General features: G+C 42.6%; 1 protein-coding gene across 2 annotated transcripts in view; it reads left to right on the forward strand.

Moving 5' to 3' along the window:
* The window catches only part of sif (guanine nucleotide exchange factor still life), a 945,217-nt gene that overhangs the window by 685,991 nt on the left and 241,762 nt on the right, over positions 1–17,464 (forward strand). For both annotated transcript variants that reach the window (XM_080278922.1, XM_080278921.1), the window contains exons 17-23: positions 385–533; positions 2,466–2,574; positions 4,950–5,120; positions 9,230–9,416; positions 10,230–10,413; positions 11,721–11,887; positions 16,726–16,823. In XM_080278922.1, coding sequence (XP_080135048.1) covers positions 385–533; positions 2,466–2,574; positions 4,950–5,120; positions 9,230–9,416; positions 10,230–10,413; positions 11,721–11,887; positions 16,726–16,823 — 1,065 coding nt within the window. The remainder of the gene's footprint in view (positions 1–384; positions 534–2,465; positions 2,575–4,949; positions 5,121–9,229; positions 9,417–10,229; positions 10,414–11,720; positions 11,888–16,725; positions 16,824–17,464) is intronic.

The following is a 17,464-nucleotide window of genomic DNA, read 5'->3' on the forward strand; positions in this document are numbered from 1 at the left end:
TAAGGTTTTCTGTAGTGTAGTTTCATTTATATTCTTTGCCCTTCAGCACAAGTCCCAACTCTCGCGGAAATGGTGTTGCTGAAAGCCAAACAGGAATGAGTAATACTGAGCCAAAGGAGGATACATTACCCTTACGTGGTGAAAATTTATCCCTGGCGCAGTAGAGCAGTGGTACGTGTTCTGCACTGTGTTAATACCAGTTCTCCTGATGTTCCGTGAGTGAACCTGAACAGCGTAGATATGGTTCTATAGGGATCAAACGTTTTCTTTGAGGTTTCGGTAAGCCTGGGTAGAAAACGAGAAAAGTCAATCCGAGACACTCATTTTGCGCAATTCCGTCCACCCCCATCACATCCCTGACCTTGTTCATGTTACCTACCGTAGGGCCTGCTGACCCACGTGTCGCGCACCACCAAGACAGTGCTCAACCGACTGGGGGTGTTCGCAGTAAGCAGCTTCCACGCCTACATCTGTGCCCGCAGCCCCTCCCTCCTCAACAACCTGCTCGCCGGTAGAGGGGCCACCAAACGCAGGTCAGTCACACAACACACCACGACAGCCATGACGTAATAACACGGTGTGACGTAAAACACATGACATGACACAGCAAACGCAGGTCACTCACACAACCCACCGCGACAGCCTTGACGTAATAAAATAATACAGTATGATGTAACAGCACATGACATAGCATAACATAACCTTAAACACTGGCCAGCCACACTGCGCACCACACCAGCCATGACGTAATAACACAATGACGTAACAGCACATGATATGACATAACCTCTTCTGACCCAACTTAACCTACACCAGCCTAGCATCGCCTGACATAAGTTTGTGAAACCTAACTTACCCTATCTTAACTTAGTCTAGCACAACCTAACTTAACCTTACCAAACCTAACCTAACAACCTAGCATGACATAACCTAATCAGACCTAGCATAACCTAACCCAACCTAATTTAACCCAACCCAACCCAAGCCAGCTATCAGAGGGTACACAGAACTCACATCGATGTCACCATAATACAGGTGGAGCATGAAAGTCACACTCACTTATGAATCTTGGTGGTGGTTATTCTTGGTGATGCATTATTCAAAACTGGTCGTGAAGAGACTTATTTTGTACCATATTTTGTGCCTTATATTGTAACTTACACCTGAACATTTTTCTCTTGTATGAGGAGTGCCGTTTGTTGAGTTGGTCTAATGTAAGATTTTATACCCACATCTTCCTTCATAGTAACTAAACTTACGTTTATGGATATCATCATTTCTTTATGAGTTGACTTGGCTTTTGATTCCATAATGTAGTCTGCCCATAATGTCTGGGCTTGAAGCTTTGACGATTGAAATTTTATTATGACTTGGCATTTCATTTCGCATTTCATTATGTGCAATAGATGTGCATGAATCATAATGTGAATATGTAAATTTGTTGAATATAATCAGTGCTTGTGTGCTGCCATAGCTGTAGATTACGTAATTCGGTCTGCTCATTATATCATAGTTTATCATTGTAATGGAAGAAGATGTTGGTAGGATTGAGAGTCATGAAATGAGGATGGTGAGGTAGCTTTGTCGTGATATATTGAGGGACAGAACAACTTGTGCATAGTTAGGAGATTTCTTGGGCACTTAGTGAATGATATGCATGGGTAGTCAGGGGTGGTTTGGACACGGGGAGAGAATGTGTGAGAGTAACCGGGTGAGATGATGCATAGAAATGATCGAGGAAGGGAACTCGTGCTGGCAAACCAAGGAAGACATGACATGAGGTTCCAGGAAAGGATCTGTGAGTTAGGGAAGTTGACCGGAATGCTGCAAGAGACCAGGCACCTTAGAATACAGATATAGGTGAATGAAGGGTGACCAGACAAGCATATGATCTATGGAGTATTTGGCGTTCCCTCAGATTCTATGATTCAGTGGTGATCATAACACATTGTATAATTGTAATGCATGAAACATTTTCCTTAGTATTTGATTCCCTGCTCAGTTTGTATGTAGTGTTTGTATGCAAGCTCATAAGGTTCTTTGGAGGTCAACATGTGTTGAAACAGCTTAAGATGGTCTTGCGTTGACAGAGCAGGTTTTATGGTGTAGGAACAACGTCTTATCATCATATTATAAGATAGTATGTAGTGTACAGGATGTATGGAATATTTGATCTTGCACTTTATTCCCTGTCAGTTTTGAAGTGATGTGTGTAAGGTCTCAGTATCAAGAGTAAATGGAACTTTGTCCCTTTATTTTTCACTCTCTATATTTTTCGTACTTTTGAACTTTCTTCTCCATATTTCTGAATCCCACCTCATGGAGTGGGAAAGAGGCTTAAAATGATTATGATTATGGTGATGGTGATGTAGACGATGATGTTGGTGAAGCTGGTATTGTTTATGTATAGCTTTACATAGTGTGTTGTAGTGTTGCAATAGCTGTAGTTTGCCTTTTTATTCCAGAGCGCCAATGTTGTCGCGCAGTAACAGCGTGTCATCGCGAAGGTCACTCCAGATGCACCAGCAGTTGGAGGGGGAGAAGCAGTACAAGGTCAACCTCCCGGACAATCAGGTCAGTTTTCCTCCCCTCCCCCCCTCCCCCCCCTCCCCCGTGCCCCCTGCTCTCATTGTCTCGCCATGCAGTAGTTTAGGTCAGTCTAGATACTCCCTCATTTCTGGGATTGATAGTTGTGCTTTGTGTCACCACTGTAATGATCTCAACTTAAGTCATCCTGTTTGACCTATTCACCTCATTAGTTTTATGATTAGCTCTTATTATTTAATTCTCCTTCTGTGTACCATAAGTGTTACTGTGAGACTTTCAGGGCCGTGTTCTTAACATGAGATGTGCAAAGCAAAGGTCAGCCCCAGTTTGTGACAGTCGTTTTGTTGTGTAACTTTGGTATGAGAATATATTTTGCCTCTCTGCCTCATTGTTGACCCCTGTCCGTAATGTGGGATGCAGGCTAAGCACTTCTATTTCTTCAGTGATGTTACATAAATGACCAGCAGATTTCTGGACTTGGACACACGTTTACTGTATCTGAGGGTTATGGTCTGTATAACCGTTATATATATATATATATATATATGAAGTCGAAGATGTAAGCAAGCTCACGACCACTGAATGTCGTCTGTGAATCGGTTCTGACATTAGATGGCATACTCGTGCAAAGGGTCCTAATCTAAGACTGCATCCACAGCAAATGCTTGCTGGTGCATGTGGTTGTGAGCGGGAGTTTTGCATCACTGTTGTTGAGTTATCCCAGTCTGTCTGGCCGAGCAGATCCATCAACTGCAGGCAAGTAGCTGCCCCTGCAGGGCCATCCTGTGCAGTGAATTGATGTTCCCTCAGGACAGAGTGCATATCTGCGCCTCTCCACCCAGTTAACAGAGGAACCATACTAGACACAACATCACCCCATGATTTGGTTATATGATTACTACCCAGCATTGTAAATGGTTTCCTAGGTTGCCGGAAACCATTAATAGGCTTGTCACTCAGTGCAGAGCCACCTGAAAAGGAAAGAAGAGTAATAAAAAGTTACATGAATGATGGAAGAAAAACAGTAACCCTTACAAATGGTCCCACTGGACACGGGTTAATGCAGGAGAGAACATCTGTGAGTTAAAATACTTCCACACCAAATGCTTGCTAGTGGTGGCTGGTGAGGGCAGGAGTTTTGCATCACTGTAATCCATACAGGTGACCGCATTGGATGCGGGTAGGTGTGGATGGAATCGTCAGTAGGTTGCAACAATGCAGAACTCCCGCCATCAACTCCCCATTCCAGCAAGCATTTGGTGTGGACACCGCCTTACAGTGATGCAGAACTCCTGCCTGCGTCAGCAAGCACGTGGGTCAGATGTGGCCTAACCGTTTGTCTTCTGTCAGCATACCACATTACAGAGTGCAGTGAGGCAGAGAAGCCAAACACAGTTCACACGAACTAAGGATTCACAAATGGCAGTCAGAGTTTTGGGGCTTGCCTCCACCTTTGCCACCTCTGGTTTAAGAACACGGCTGTTTATATTCGTGAATGTGGTGGTGGGGCGGGAGTGTTGAGTAGAAGCACTGGAGCTTGTATTCTCGCTGGCTTGTTAGATTCCCATAACACCTCTTCAGGGATTTATTTTTCCTGATTCATCTTAATAGCCTCATGTATGTCAGTGATGCAAAATGTAATTTCCATTCAAGAGAATATTATTTTTTTTGCATTGTGTTGACCCATTTACTTTATTTAGACTACCACAAGGCGATATTGTGCAGCTGATAGAAAGTGTATCAGTCAAAAGGTTAAACTCTGTCTCATTTAATGCTTTAGACTGCTTGAATTATCCTTCACTTGAATAAAATAGCTTGGATTTAGCCAGAACAAAGTACACAAGTGCGTCCATTCCGGTGATTAAGTAAGGTGTAAGAAGCAAAAGGAACTGGTACTATGAAGTCTCAGATGATACAAAGAGTGTCCACATTCTGGATGGTATAAGGGACTTCATAGTGCCTCTGTTGTAGAAATTTAGATTTGTTGTACGCTTTAGCACTCTTTTTTAATATGTTTGTTTATTATGAACACAGTGTGCATCAGTGATATACAAGAGGTTATTTAAGTAGTAATGTATGGTCAGCTACTAAAGCCTGTTCGCCTGTCTGGCCTCTTTCATTGCTGGATTCATAAATGCTTTAATATGACATTGTTTGACAAAGGTGCTTGCCAAAATCCACCTGATGTGATAATATACACCTTTGTCTACTGCATGCAGTTCAAGCATCTATAACCCCAGTGATGAGGAAGGCAGGAGAGGAGAAAGAGCTTTAATATTTGACGATATAATAAATCGCTGAGGAGGAGGCGTCACAAAATCTCTTAAGCAAACGAGAATACAGGCCCACAATCCATCCAGCCATGAATGAGAAGGCACTAACCCCCACACCCCAACACCCAGACGGTGAGCATCAGCCTAAAGGACTCCATGACCGTAGAGGAGTTTCTGGTAGCAGCATGCGGCCGGAAAAGCCTCAATCCCATGGAGCACTTTGTTCGCGTCAAAAAGCGGCGAGAGCTTGAGGAGACCAACTACTTTGTTCCACATCGGACCGATCTCATTGAGAACTATGTACGTCTGCACACTCTGTTCACAAGCGTAATGTTCAAGGACGGAGATTTACAAAATAACTTATGCCAGTTTCCTTCTGTGACTGAAATTTGTTTCATAGGAAGAATGAGAAATATGAGACAATTCTTCACCCTCCCTTTTATGTCCATTCTGCCAAAATGCTTCATGCTTTTTGCACTAAGAACAAAGGACATGGAAAGAACCAGTTGTCTCTTTTCTCTCTTCTTCCCTCAGGAATGATTTGTGTTTATGGAGGAAAAATAAGAGACATGAAACTTGTGTCGTCTCTTTTTCCCCCCTGTCCTTTCCCTGACCCATTGAGCCGAGGGACCTTATTTTACTCTTACCATCTGACGATTTAGTTCAACTTAGGATGCACTTTTTAATTGGAGGGGTTGTATATAGCATTAATAAACCCCTCCAGTAAGAAAGTGCGTTCCAAAGTTGAAAGAAATTATCCGAGAACAAGAGTAAGGTAAGAAGTACATCACCTGGCTTCAAGGGATTAGAAACAAATCATAGTTACGATGGGGAATTGGTCGCAAGTTTGTTTGTGAATCTGCGTCCAATTTTTTTTTTTTTTTTTTTAGGCATAGTTCGTTGATAGGGTATCTTGAAAATAATTATAATTTTGCTGATGAATTTACGTTGCTTATTTTTGGTCACCTTTTCCTCCTATCCGATGCCAGTGTCTTCAGAAAGTACATTCATGAATCACGTGCTGTAGTGCTGCAGTTTTTTTTAGGCTTATTTTTTATTCAGGCTTATTTTTTAACAGTGATGAGTATGATTAAATAAGGCATCTCTCTGCACCAGCCTACCATTGCATAAATATGAGTCTTGTATTAATGAATCACATGAAGTCCACCATTGCATAAATATGATTCTCTGTTTAAAGAATGTCATCAGACCCTGGAGGAGATTACAGAATCCTGCACTTTGTGTAAAACTGTGAGGCTCCACAATCTAAGCAGAGCCAGAGTTAAAAAAGGTTTTTAAATGTCCACAAGATTAGATAAACTCCAAAGCATACAATTAGAACCTGGTTGTTTGGATTGGGAAGACATCAGACTTGCACCTTACGTAAAGTTTTGAAGCTGCTTAGTTTAAACAGACCCGAAGTTGCGAAAAGCTCGTGAGTGTCCACAAGACCAATCCATTTAGACCCGCCATTATTTTTGTGGGATGGAACACATTGGAAAACCCTGTACCACACGTAAACTGTTTGAGATTCCACAAGACCAGTCTAAATAGTCCTTGAATTCTGTTAATCCTTTATCCGATTAGACCATTTGAGTGGGCTGGGAGGAGATCAGACAAAGTTGTAGCTTATGTAAAATGTTAGAGACTTAACATGATCACCTTGGAGGATATTGGAGCTCCTTGCACCTAACATATAAATAATTTGATGTCAGTTTATTGGGCCCTGTCAAAACATTAGGTTACCTTGCACCCATCTGTTGTAAACATGTTCAGTGTCCACAAAGGCTTTGGCTGTGGATGGCAACACGCACACACCCTCCATGACCTGTGACTCTCACCCTCTCAGTTGGCATTGTCTTGGGGCCGTATTCATAATATTAATTGACACTAATTCCGTTTCAGTAAACTATTAACACTAAATTGTTTATCAATATTGCTTGTTTAAACCTTTATCATCACTTACATACCTACCAAACGCTTAATAATGAAACCATACTTCATAAAATTTCATGAGCACACATTTGATATAATACGCTTGCTTCTGCTTTGATCTATACTCATACAGCTCCCAAATACTTCACAACCAGACTTGAGTTTATAGCCTTTCTTGAGCTTTTAGTTTGGCTCAAAATTGCTTGCTTTTGCTTTTATCTTCGTTCATTCAGCTGCCGTACAGAGACATGATAACCAAAATAGAATTAATGTTAAAGTGAAGAGTACGAAAAGACAGTCTGACTCCTTACAATTATTAACTGCTGTGGAAACGTGTTCTTCGTACAAAGTATTTCATATCTTGGCTTTAGTAAAAACTGGTTATGATCCTACAACTGGTTGATTGCAATAACTGGTTAACATCTTGTTAGAAGCTATTTAAGATCCTGAAATTGGCTGATAGGGAAAAAACTGGTTAAAATCTTGTTTATGGTTTTAAAAATAAAGACGTAAAGCTGGTTAAGGTAATAAAATTGGCTCTTAGGGTTAAAATTGATAAAAACCTTGTTTATGGTTAAAAAAAAAAAAAAAAAAAAAAAATCTTAAGACTGATTGATCGCAAAACTGGTAAGCATTTTTGGAATATCTTAAAAGTGCTAAATTTTAAAAGCTTTTTAAGATTTTAGTAAAAACTTGTTGAACTTCTAAGGTGGATTACTCCTTGAAACTGGTTAACGTCTTGGTAAAAATTGGTTAATATCCTAGTAAAATCTGTTAACATCCCATTTTTAAAAATTGGCTAAAATCCTGTTTATTAACATTGATCAAGGTGCTGTATGTTAAATTTGGCTAAGTTCCTATATGTTAAAATTGGTTAGGTTCCAGTGCCAAAATAGGCTAAGTTCCTGTATGTTAAAATTGGTTCGGTTCCTATAAGTTAAAATTGGCTATGTTCAAATGCCAAAATTTACTAAGTTCCTGTATGTTAAGATTGGCCAAGTTGCTGTGTTATAATTGGCTAAGTTCCTATGTTAAAATTGGCTAAGTTCCCGTGTGAATACTTCCCTTGCTCTCGGCCACTCCAGTCACTCCCTCTGTCTCTAAATTAAACTCCCCCAAACCCAAAGCAACCTGAGACATTGCTAAAGCCAGCTAAATTATGTTTATCTCCTTGCTCTAAAATATCTATATCTCTTCACTCTAAATTATGTATATCTTTCTGTTGTTGGTGTGCTGAGAATATGCTGGTCGAAGAGTACATGTTCACCTGCTTAAACACTAGATTTTAAGTTCAGGATATGATGTATACTTAACTGTTTAAACATTAGTTAAAAAAAAAAAAGGTGTTTATTTCTGAAGATTAGTATATGGTACACATCATACTTCAGATAATTATTAACGTTCATATACTGGGGAATGTATTATGCATGCTTTAAAAAACCTTCATAGTGGGAACAGTGGTACTCAGAATATTCCATAAGTTCCATAATCATAAATTAGAAGTAAGTGTGATTGTAACGATAACTGGTAGTCAGATTATTGCTCAACTTTCATAATGATAGTATCCATTTATAAAGTACTTGATTGCATCCAAACAAAAAGATTAGTGGCAAGAAAAGAAAGACTGAAGAAGTTAATTTTTTGAAGTTAATTTTTTGTTAAGAGAAATATCACTGTTAAAAATGTCTTAACTTCCATTAACACGACTTTTATTTCTACTTTCTCCACCTCGTCCTCAACTTTCCCTCATCCTGTTCTATTCTCTTCGTTAATTCCTACGCTTTGCCTCCCTGCCACCCGTCTCTTCACTTCTTTCTCTCCCGTTTCCCCCTTCCTTCCTTTCCCACCCTCTTTTGTCCCTCTCTCCGTTTTTGCATCTTCCTCCTCCTCTTCCTTCTCATGTTCTCTCACCCTTCTTCATTGTATTCCTTTCCCCCTCCCTATCATAAACCCTCTTTCTCTCTCCCCATCTTCCCTTTCTGTCTTTACCCACTCCCTTCCTCTCTCACATACCCTCTTCTTCCCCCCCCCCCCCCAAATCTTTCCTCTCTTTCCCCTTCCTGTTTTCTCTCTCGCCCATCCCTTCCTCTTGTACCCCTCTCTTTCTCTCTTGATTCCTCTCTTCTTCTTTCTCTCTTGATTCCTCTCTTCTCCCTCCCCTTTTTTCTTTCGCCCTTCCCTTCCTCTCTCGCTTCTCTCACTCACGTCCATCCATCCTCTCCCTCTGTTCCTCTCACCCTCATCCTTTCTCTCCTCCCCTTCCTTTTTCTCTCTCCTTCCCTCCCATCTTCTCGCTTCCTCATCCCCGTTTCCCTTTCACCCCTCCCTTCCTGTCTCACTCACCCCTTCCCTTCATCTCCCCCTCTCCCTTCATCTCCCCCTCTCCCTTCCTGCCTCACTCACTGTCTTCCTCACTCACCCCTTCCCTTCATCTCCCCCTCTCCCTTTCTGTCTGCTCCCTCCCCCTCCTGCAGCTGGCGACGCACGAGGTGGTGGAGATCTGCGGCAAAATCCTGTACCAAGTGGAGTTGTCCCGCTCCTCACTGGACCACATGTGGGGCTTCAGCGTGGAGGCAGAACTCATCGAGAACTCAGAGCGCCAGGATGAACTCTGCTGCTACATATCCCGCGTTGAAGATAGGTCGACGGCCATGCAGAACGGTGGGTCTACGCAGAACGTATTGTAGGATTCTGAGTGGATTTCCAGACTTTATAACATCTTCCTTAGCGAATTATTGTGCACATTACGTCTCAGTATTATCTTGTATGTTTTGAGTGTAAGCTGTGTCGATTTTTCAGCTTAGTAAACAATGTCCAAGGGAATGCGAGTGCTTGTATGTAATGTGTTAAATACATCGTTGAGGAAGAGTTGCTACCACTCCACCTGTACACCTAGAATTCCGCCTTCCATGAGCTGACCCCCCCCCCTTCTCTCTCTCTCTCTCTCTCTCTTTTAGAATTTGATAGAGTGTTATTATATTGTTTAGTAGTTAAAACTTTCCTGCTGTTTAGGTCTGCTCCTCGCCGAAATGAAAACGTGAAAAAAGACATAAGCTTAAATGTTTCCAAATATTTTAGTCTTTGCCAACAAACAGTTTCAATGCAGCATTGCAAAGGACATTTGTCCAAAGCTTTCCCACTCTGGAACATTGTTATTTTATATTTTTTTCGTCAACCCAAGTTAGTCCAGTGCATTGGCAGGCCACATGTCTTCTACGAAGGGATGAACCATACTTTGCTACACTGACTCATGGAGAACTGGTGGTGAGGTGTCAGGAAGGAAGGGAGGAGATGGACATAGGTTGATAGACAGTTTATTGACCACGGCTTACATTGCACATAAAATTGCCTTGAACAATACAGAATAATACATAACTAAACACACTGATTCATGTTGGGATGGTGGTAAAACATCATTTAGGAAGGGGGGAGATGCAGTCCCCTTATCAAAGTTGTGACTCGTCATTGATACAGTGACGCTCTATGGTGAGGGACGAGGCAGCAGCAACAATGATACTCAGCCTGGACCTCCTCTCTCCACAGGGATAATCAAGGGAGACGAGATAATGGTGATCAACGGAGCCATCGTGAGTGACTTGGACATGATGTACATTGAGAGTGTCCTGCAAGAGGAACTCGCTCTCTGTCTCATGATGAGGTAAGTTGACACATGCTTTACTCTCTCACTCTCCACAGTTCATGCTTTTCGGTCCTTTTTTTTTTTTTTTTTTTTTCTCCCCGCACCGTACACACGCTCTCACCCACCCCACCACTTGCACTTCTCTTCTCATTGCGCTCAAACACCCTTCGCCAGCTCTCCCTAGCCATGATACATGCTCTCCTCAGTTCCTCTCCTCTCCTTTTCTCTCCTCTGCTCTTCCACACTCTGCCACTTGCCATTCTTTTCTCTCACACATCCAGACACTTTCTCTCGTTTCCCCCACACAGCGTAACAACTGCTTTTCGACATCCTGTCACCCTTTTACATGCCCACAGCATCCTACATGCTTCCCTTTCTGTTCTTCCACACCCTGCTGCCTCCTCTCCTCTGCTGTCATACACCCAAACGTCCCTTCTCACACACCTTAACACCTGCATTCCCTCACCATCCTGTCTTCCCTTCTCTGTTCTCTCATACCTAATGCATAAATCTGTATTGTGTTTGTTTATCCCATACCATACAAGAACTCTTCATGCTCTTTGCAGTAACAAGGTTTCCCCTCAATCTTCCCCACAATAACTTTTTTTCTTGGTACCTCTCCTTTCCACTTGGCTGTAAATTCCCGAGAATTAATATATTAGTTTGCACTTCATAGACCCTTAGCAGTACCTATCCTTTCCTATCCCCCGCAGACCTTTTGATCAGACGGTATGTGTTTCTTCCTCATCTGTATCATTTTAATTTCAGCCAATTTTACTTCTGCTTTCGATAAGCACTTTCGATTCTCAGCACTTCTTGTCATTGCTCATAGCTTGATTGCTCGTATTTTTTATTTTATAATTAACATAGGGTATCCATTTACTGTATTATAGAATTTATAGTACTTGTGAGTGAGTCTTTGGCAATTGAACATAATTGATCACATCCATGCTCTGAATTTCTGGACAGTTTCTATTACATCTTTTCTGAGAGATATCAGTTGTCCACAAGGGCAACTTCCAACTGGATTATGTGAACAGGAAAACTGTATGATTGTTATGAGAATTGGTTTGCAATGTGTTATTTTAGTTGGTAGAACTCGGAACTGTTGATCACAATAGCAATCTATGAACAAAGAGCTTAACATAAAAACATATGAATGAAGCTCACCTGTCACCTGATAAAGTTTTGCTGCGCGTGATTTTTCCTTCTGCCTACCTGTGTGTGTGTGTGTGTGTGTGTGTGTGTGTTTACTTTTTTATACATATATCCATTCCTACATAAACTCCCCTACCATTCCAGTCCTAACCTGTCTGTCCCTCCAGGTCGTCGAGAACAGAGCCCCCAGACCTGGCCTCATTGATGAAGACAACAGACGAGATCATAGAGTCTCTGGTGTGCCCGCCGCCCCCCAGCGAGATGTCTCTCAACGAAGAGATGATCAGCAGGATGATTGTACCTGCGCCGTCGTGGAGCAAAAGTTTAGCTTCTGGTCAGTGTTGAGAATGTGTTGTTGATAGGGGTTGATGGTGGGGACCTGATTGGTATTATTGTTTTCGTTATTATGTTATGATGATGTTTATTATTATTATTATTATTATTATTGTTGTTGTTATTATGACGTTTCATTGTAAAGCAATAAACTGGGTTCTAGTCAGTATTGAGAAATGATGTTAATGATCTGGGTTGAGGGCGTGGAAGTGCTTATAATTATTAATATTATGCAGCAAGAGACCGTGTAGTGCGGAAAGCAGTCATCATGTACAAAAAAAGTTGACCCTTGCTAACATGGAAAACTGCCATACATACATTTATTTGTGTATTTATAGACATTGCCATTCCTCCATCTCCATCTGCAGTCATCTAGGGTTAGGATTTTTCTTCCGACAAACAGAGGCTTATACCCATTTTCCCCATTTCTTTCTAAGGGTCCTTGTCTTTCTTTTGTCTTTGGTAGTTGTCTTGGAAGATACTTATACATCTTAGTTTTGTGTGTGTGTGTGTGTGTGTGTGTGTGTGTGTGTGTGTGTGTGTGTGTGTGGAAATATGCTTTCGTGTGCACAGTAGTTCCTTAGGCATTGAAGAATATCATTTCATCAGTGCAAGGCAGTAAGATTTTCAATCACTTTCCTGTGCTTACGTTGTTGATATTTTTTGGAGTGTGTATATCTGTAGGTGGGGGTGCCCACCATTCGCTTATTCAATATAGTGCGGCCATCAGCTTGCAGCCATCAGGCGACTTTACACTAGTGGCAAGTCAAAAGGAAACCATTTTGTTCGTTATGTGGTAACCTAATAACCAAATGGACACATGGTAGTTAGTGAGTTCAGGAACTGTCACTGAATGGAGCCTGTAAGGGTTTACATGTGAGGGGTGGGTGGAGTGTCATGATTATATATTACCACTCAAGGGCAACGAGGCTGGTCACCTTTGCCTTATATGTTGGGACTGAGTAGCCATGTCCTGGGCCCTTACTCTCATTAGGCAGTAAAGGATGGGATGATATGAGGCACAGTAAGTAAGAAAACTGACCTTGGTTGATTCAGATCATTTACCACCAAATCCTTAACCTCCACATAGTACCCTTCATATATACTTTTACCACCCATTATATGCTTTCTGTAAACATGCTCTGGGTGCTATATTTAAATCACAGTAATCAGTTTGTAAAGTCCATTTGAGGCAAAAACTGTAGTGTATAAGTGTGCGAATACCCAGTTGGAATTATCAGTTACATTTAGCACAAGAATTCACCGTAATTTATTCTAGGTCATGTACTTTCCTACATCATTATGAACAAAGTTATCATTGTGCTAACTTTGTTTCCCTATAATACAGAAGGTAATCAGATTGAAATCATCACCCCAACCCTATTACCCACAAATGCAAAAAATTATTATAATTTTTGTGTTTCCCCATACTGGATTTGCAAGGAGTGTGAGGCGTTGTACTAGCTTAGCCTAACTTAACTGAATGTAACCTAAACCCCCCCCCCCCACTGGGTTTGTAGAGGAGTGCGAGGCGGAGAACTAACCCTTGTTGTTCCCTCCTGTCCCTCACCTTCACTTCAGCGGGCCACAGCCGCCGTGAAGAGGGATCCATGAAGCCTAACCCAGCCCCTTGCTTGCCTCTCTCCCCCTGCTACCCTGTTGTGTCCCCCTTGTGTCAGACACCCAGCAAGAGGATTGAGGAGGAAAGGAAAGAAAAACTGAGACCTAACAAATGTAATCCATCCCCGTACTACCTCTTATCACCCTCGTATCAGACAGACAGAAGAAAGGGCAAGGAGGAAAAGGAGAAGGAAAAATCTCGGACTTTCGCTTCACATCGCTTCAGCCTCCCCCTGCCCCTCCCGTACCAGGCAGAATTGGAAGATAAACTTCAAAGTCAGACTCTTTCTTCCTGGTCTGTGTCTCCCGGCTGTACAGCAGAGAAGAAGGCACAAAGTCAGACTACTACTGCTTCCCATCGCTTCAGCTTACCCTTACCTCCTCATTACCAGGCAGGAATGGAGGAGAAGACACAACCCCGGATTGTTTCGTCCTGGTCAGTGCCTACTTGCCAGCCACAACGTCTCCGTTACAAGACAGAAAAGGAGAAGGCCCAGTCTCAGACTACCAATCCCAATATTAAGACTTCCCATCGCTTAAGCCTACCCCTGCCTCTCCCATACCAGGCAGAACTGGAAGATAAATTACAGACTCAAACTCCTTCCTCCTGGTCAGTTCCTTCTTGTCAGTCTCTGCCTCTCCGCATCAAGGCTGGAAAGGAGGGGAAGACAGATACTCAGATTTCTCCCTCCCGCCGCTTGAGCTTCCCTCTGTCTCCGTACTGTAAGGCAGGGAAGGAGAATGAAGCTAAAGCACAAACCAAGACTATTTCCTCCTGGTCCCTGCCTCCGTGCCAACCCCTGTCCCCTCGATGTAAGGCAGTGAGGGAGGAAAATGTACAAACCCCGCCAACTCCCTCCCGCCGCATGTGCCTAACCCAGACCCAACAGTGCCAAGCAAGGAAAAATGAAGCACATATCCAGCCCACTCCCTGTCGCCGTTTATGCCTACCTCTGCCTCGCCAGTGCCAGGCAGGAAACGAGGGTGGTGAGGCTCAGTCTCCGCCTATACCCTCCCCCCGTCTGTGCCTGCCTTTGCCTCCCCAGTGCCAGACAGAGGGACAGGCAGACACACCATCTACCTGCACCTCAGACTGGGGAAGCAAGTCGTCAGTACCATCACCACCCATCACACGGGACCTGGTTGTCATCCACATGCCACTCCTCACAAGCTCTATCGTCAAATGTACCTCAGGGAATAGTCAGAGCTCACAGACTCTTAATATCACTACGCAAAGCACACAAACACGTAATGCCACGACACTATGCTCTCAGACAGTTAATTCCACCACACACACCACCTCCAGCCACCATACCAGCACTTTAGTCAGCACTGAAAATATTTGTAAAACCTCACCATCAGGGAAACAAGATACTTGCAATTCGGTGAAGCCACTGGAGGCGAGGAGACATTCTCTGCCCTGCCAGTCACAGTTAAGTAATGCAGTTACTCAGAGCCAGAGCTTTGATGATGATGAAATGCTGTCATGGAAAGAGTTCATGAAAAGTAGACTAAAGTGTAAAATGGCAGCTGTGCAGAAGCAGAGCCTCCGCCTTTGTAACAACAGTGAGAGTGAGCTGATGAGTCCCACCAGCAAGTGTCTGTGCAGTCCAGTGTCAGACTCCTCTCCCCCTCAGCACCAGTGTTGCTGTGATAAATTGGCACACACTGCAAATTTGTTACCCCTGAAACTTAACAGAATAGTCAGTTCTCAGTTTACCAATGCAGCATCAAAGACGTCAGGTCGTGTTCCATGCCATGCGGTGTTCTGTGCCTATAGTACTTCACCCGAGGCCCGCAGCTTACGGGCCATGATAAGAGAGTCATCACAGTCACACAGCCACAGGACACAGCCAGTACAGCCCAGAGCCAGCCTGTTGAGCCACTGCTGCAGCACAGGCAGCCTCATCTCATTTCTCTCCGAGTACAGACCCAAGGGCAGGTTGGCGTGGGCGTCCGAGGTGCAACGGTGGTCGGGTGGGGTGCGGGTACAGCGAACCTCCTGCCTCATGTGTCACCGACCATGGGACTCACCACACCACCAACACTACCACACCTCTACCACACCTTCGCACCACCACCACCACCACCACCATCACACCCCTGCCACACCACCACAGCATCACCACCAGTGCCTACCGAACTGGGGGACCAAGCATAGGCGCCACTCAGTCTTGTCAACGCTGTGTATGATGGTTTTGTCTCACCTTCTCCCTTGATCATGTGCACCTTAGCCACTCACCACTCGATACGATTGCACTGATGCGTTGACCATGATGCACCGAATTAATCGTAGCACTGCAGAACACACTAGCAGTATGAAAAACATTATAGGTCTGCTACCATGTACAGAACTTTCTTCTTTTAGTGGTGATCTTACTATGCATTGATCCCTAATTAGACACTGGCCACAAATATTAGAAGGTGGTATGCCATGTACAGTTTATATTTTGACAACAGATATTAGAAATTGACAATCCATGTACAGCATAGACATTGATTACAAATATTAGAAGCTAATAAGCCATGTACAGTATATGAAAATTTTCAAGATTCCTAAATTTCAGAGAAAAATGTGTGGTGTATGTTGATTTTGAAGTTATAGATGGCATTAGGTGCAATAATACCGGTATGTTTGCACCCTCTCCTTATAGTGATCACTACAAATGCTTATTGGTATGACAAGACATTTCCTTACCTCATAGTTTTTTAACACTATTGCATCCTTTGAAGAGCTTTACTTCTTCCACATTTTAGCTTCTGCAAGCCTGTCATAGCTATATCCTTGAATGTACAGGAAGCTGTTTTAAGTGGCTGCTGACTGAAACTGATCCTCATTATGATATTACTTCTGTCAGTGAGATTTTTCTTTCTTTGGATTATTTACTTATTATTGCATATAACATGTCGCAGCACATTCTTTTTAAGATACCTAACCAGATTATTTATTTTCTAGATCCTGTCCCAGTCTTTTAAAGTTATCCCTCCAGATTTATAGGTTTTCTGTGGTGAGCTAATATCTCTTCATTAAAGTTACCCAACAAACTTTTTTTTTTTTTTTTTTTGTGAGCTAATATCTTTACCTATTGTTTTAAAGTTCCCCCGTTCATTTTATCACTGTAATGAAATAAAATTTCGCACCATCATTTTAAAGAGACTCAAAGATCTGTATAAGTTTTCTGTGGTGAGCTAATATCCCTTCCGTTTTCTGTGACGCAGGTAAAGAGCCAGCCAGCCCAGACGGTTTCCCCCCACCCCCTTCCGATACTTCTGATCGCTCAAACGTGTCCTCACTGGAGATAGAGAACTACATCAAAGTGAGTACCCTATTTATTTTCACTCTCTACGTGTACAGGGTGTCCACAAATTATTACAAACATAGATAACCTTGAAATTTTTCCCGGAGTTACTCATTCAGCTGGAAAAACTGCATCTCAGTATGTTAAAACTTGTGTACGCAGTGATTCCCCCTCCCCCCTCAGCAGGACTTTGTGGACACCGTGCATATCTTCTTCGATGTGCCTGTTAATTTTTGGCCTAATCGTTCCCAGGCCCATTTCTGTGAAGTGAAGAAGTTGTTGGGTGAATACTTAGATCTGCACCATGTTGAAAATCTGATATAGCGAAACCTTATGAACCGGAACATTCAGAACATGACAAAACCTTCAAGCCGACGATAGAGAGTTTTCATTAATCGAAGTGTATTTCATTGCTACAGACACATTATTAGAATCCGACGGTGGGCGACAAAGAAACCATTATTTGCTGTTGTAGCTTATAGTGATGTGTGTTATAGAGTTACTGTGGTGAGACTAAGGACTGTCACTGAGTTTTGGTCTTGTGTGTTGAATATTTATAAGGTTGTTTCGTACTTTTTTCTTAGTTTCAAGATGTGCCGCTTTGTATTACCTAGTGTGATTATGTATTCAGTTATGTTAGGATGATTCCCAATTGTATA

The sequence above is a fragment of the Coenobita brevimanus genome, chromosome 76, assembly GCF_032717465.1.
Source record: "Coenobita brevimanus isolate Jiangsu-jjx chromosome 76, ASM3271746v2, whole genome shotgun sequence".
NCBI classification, from domain to species: domain Eukaryota; kingdom Metazoa; phylum Arthropoda; class Malacostraca; order Decapoda; family Coenobitidae; genus Coenobita; species Coenobita brevimanus.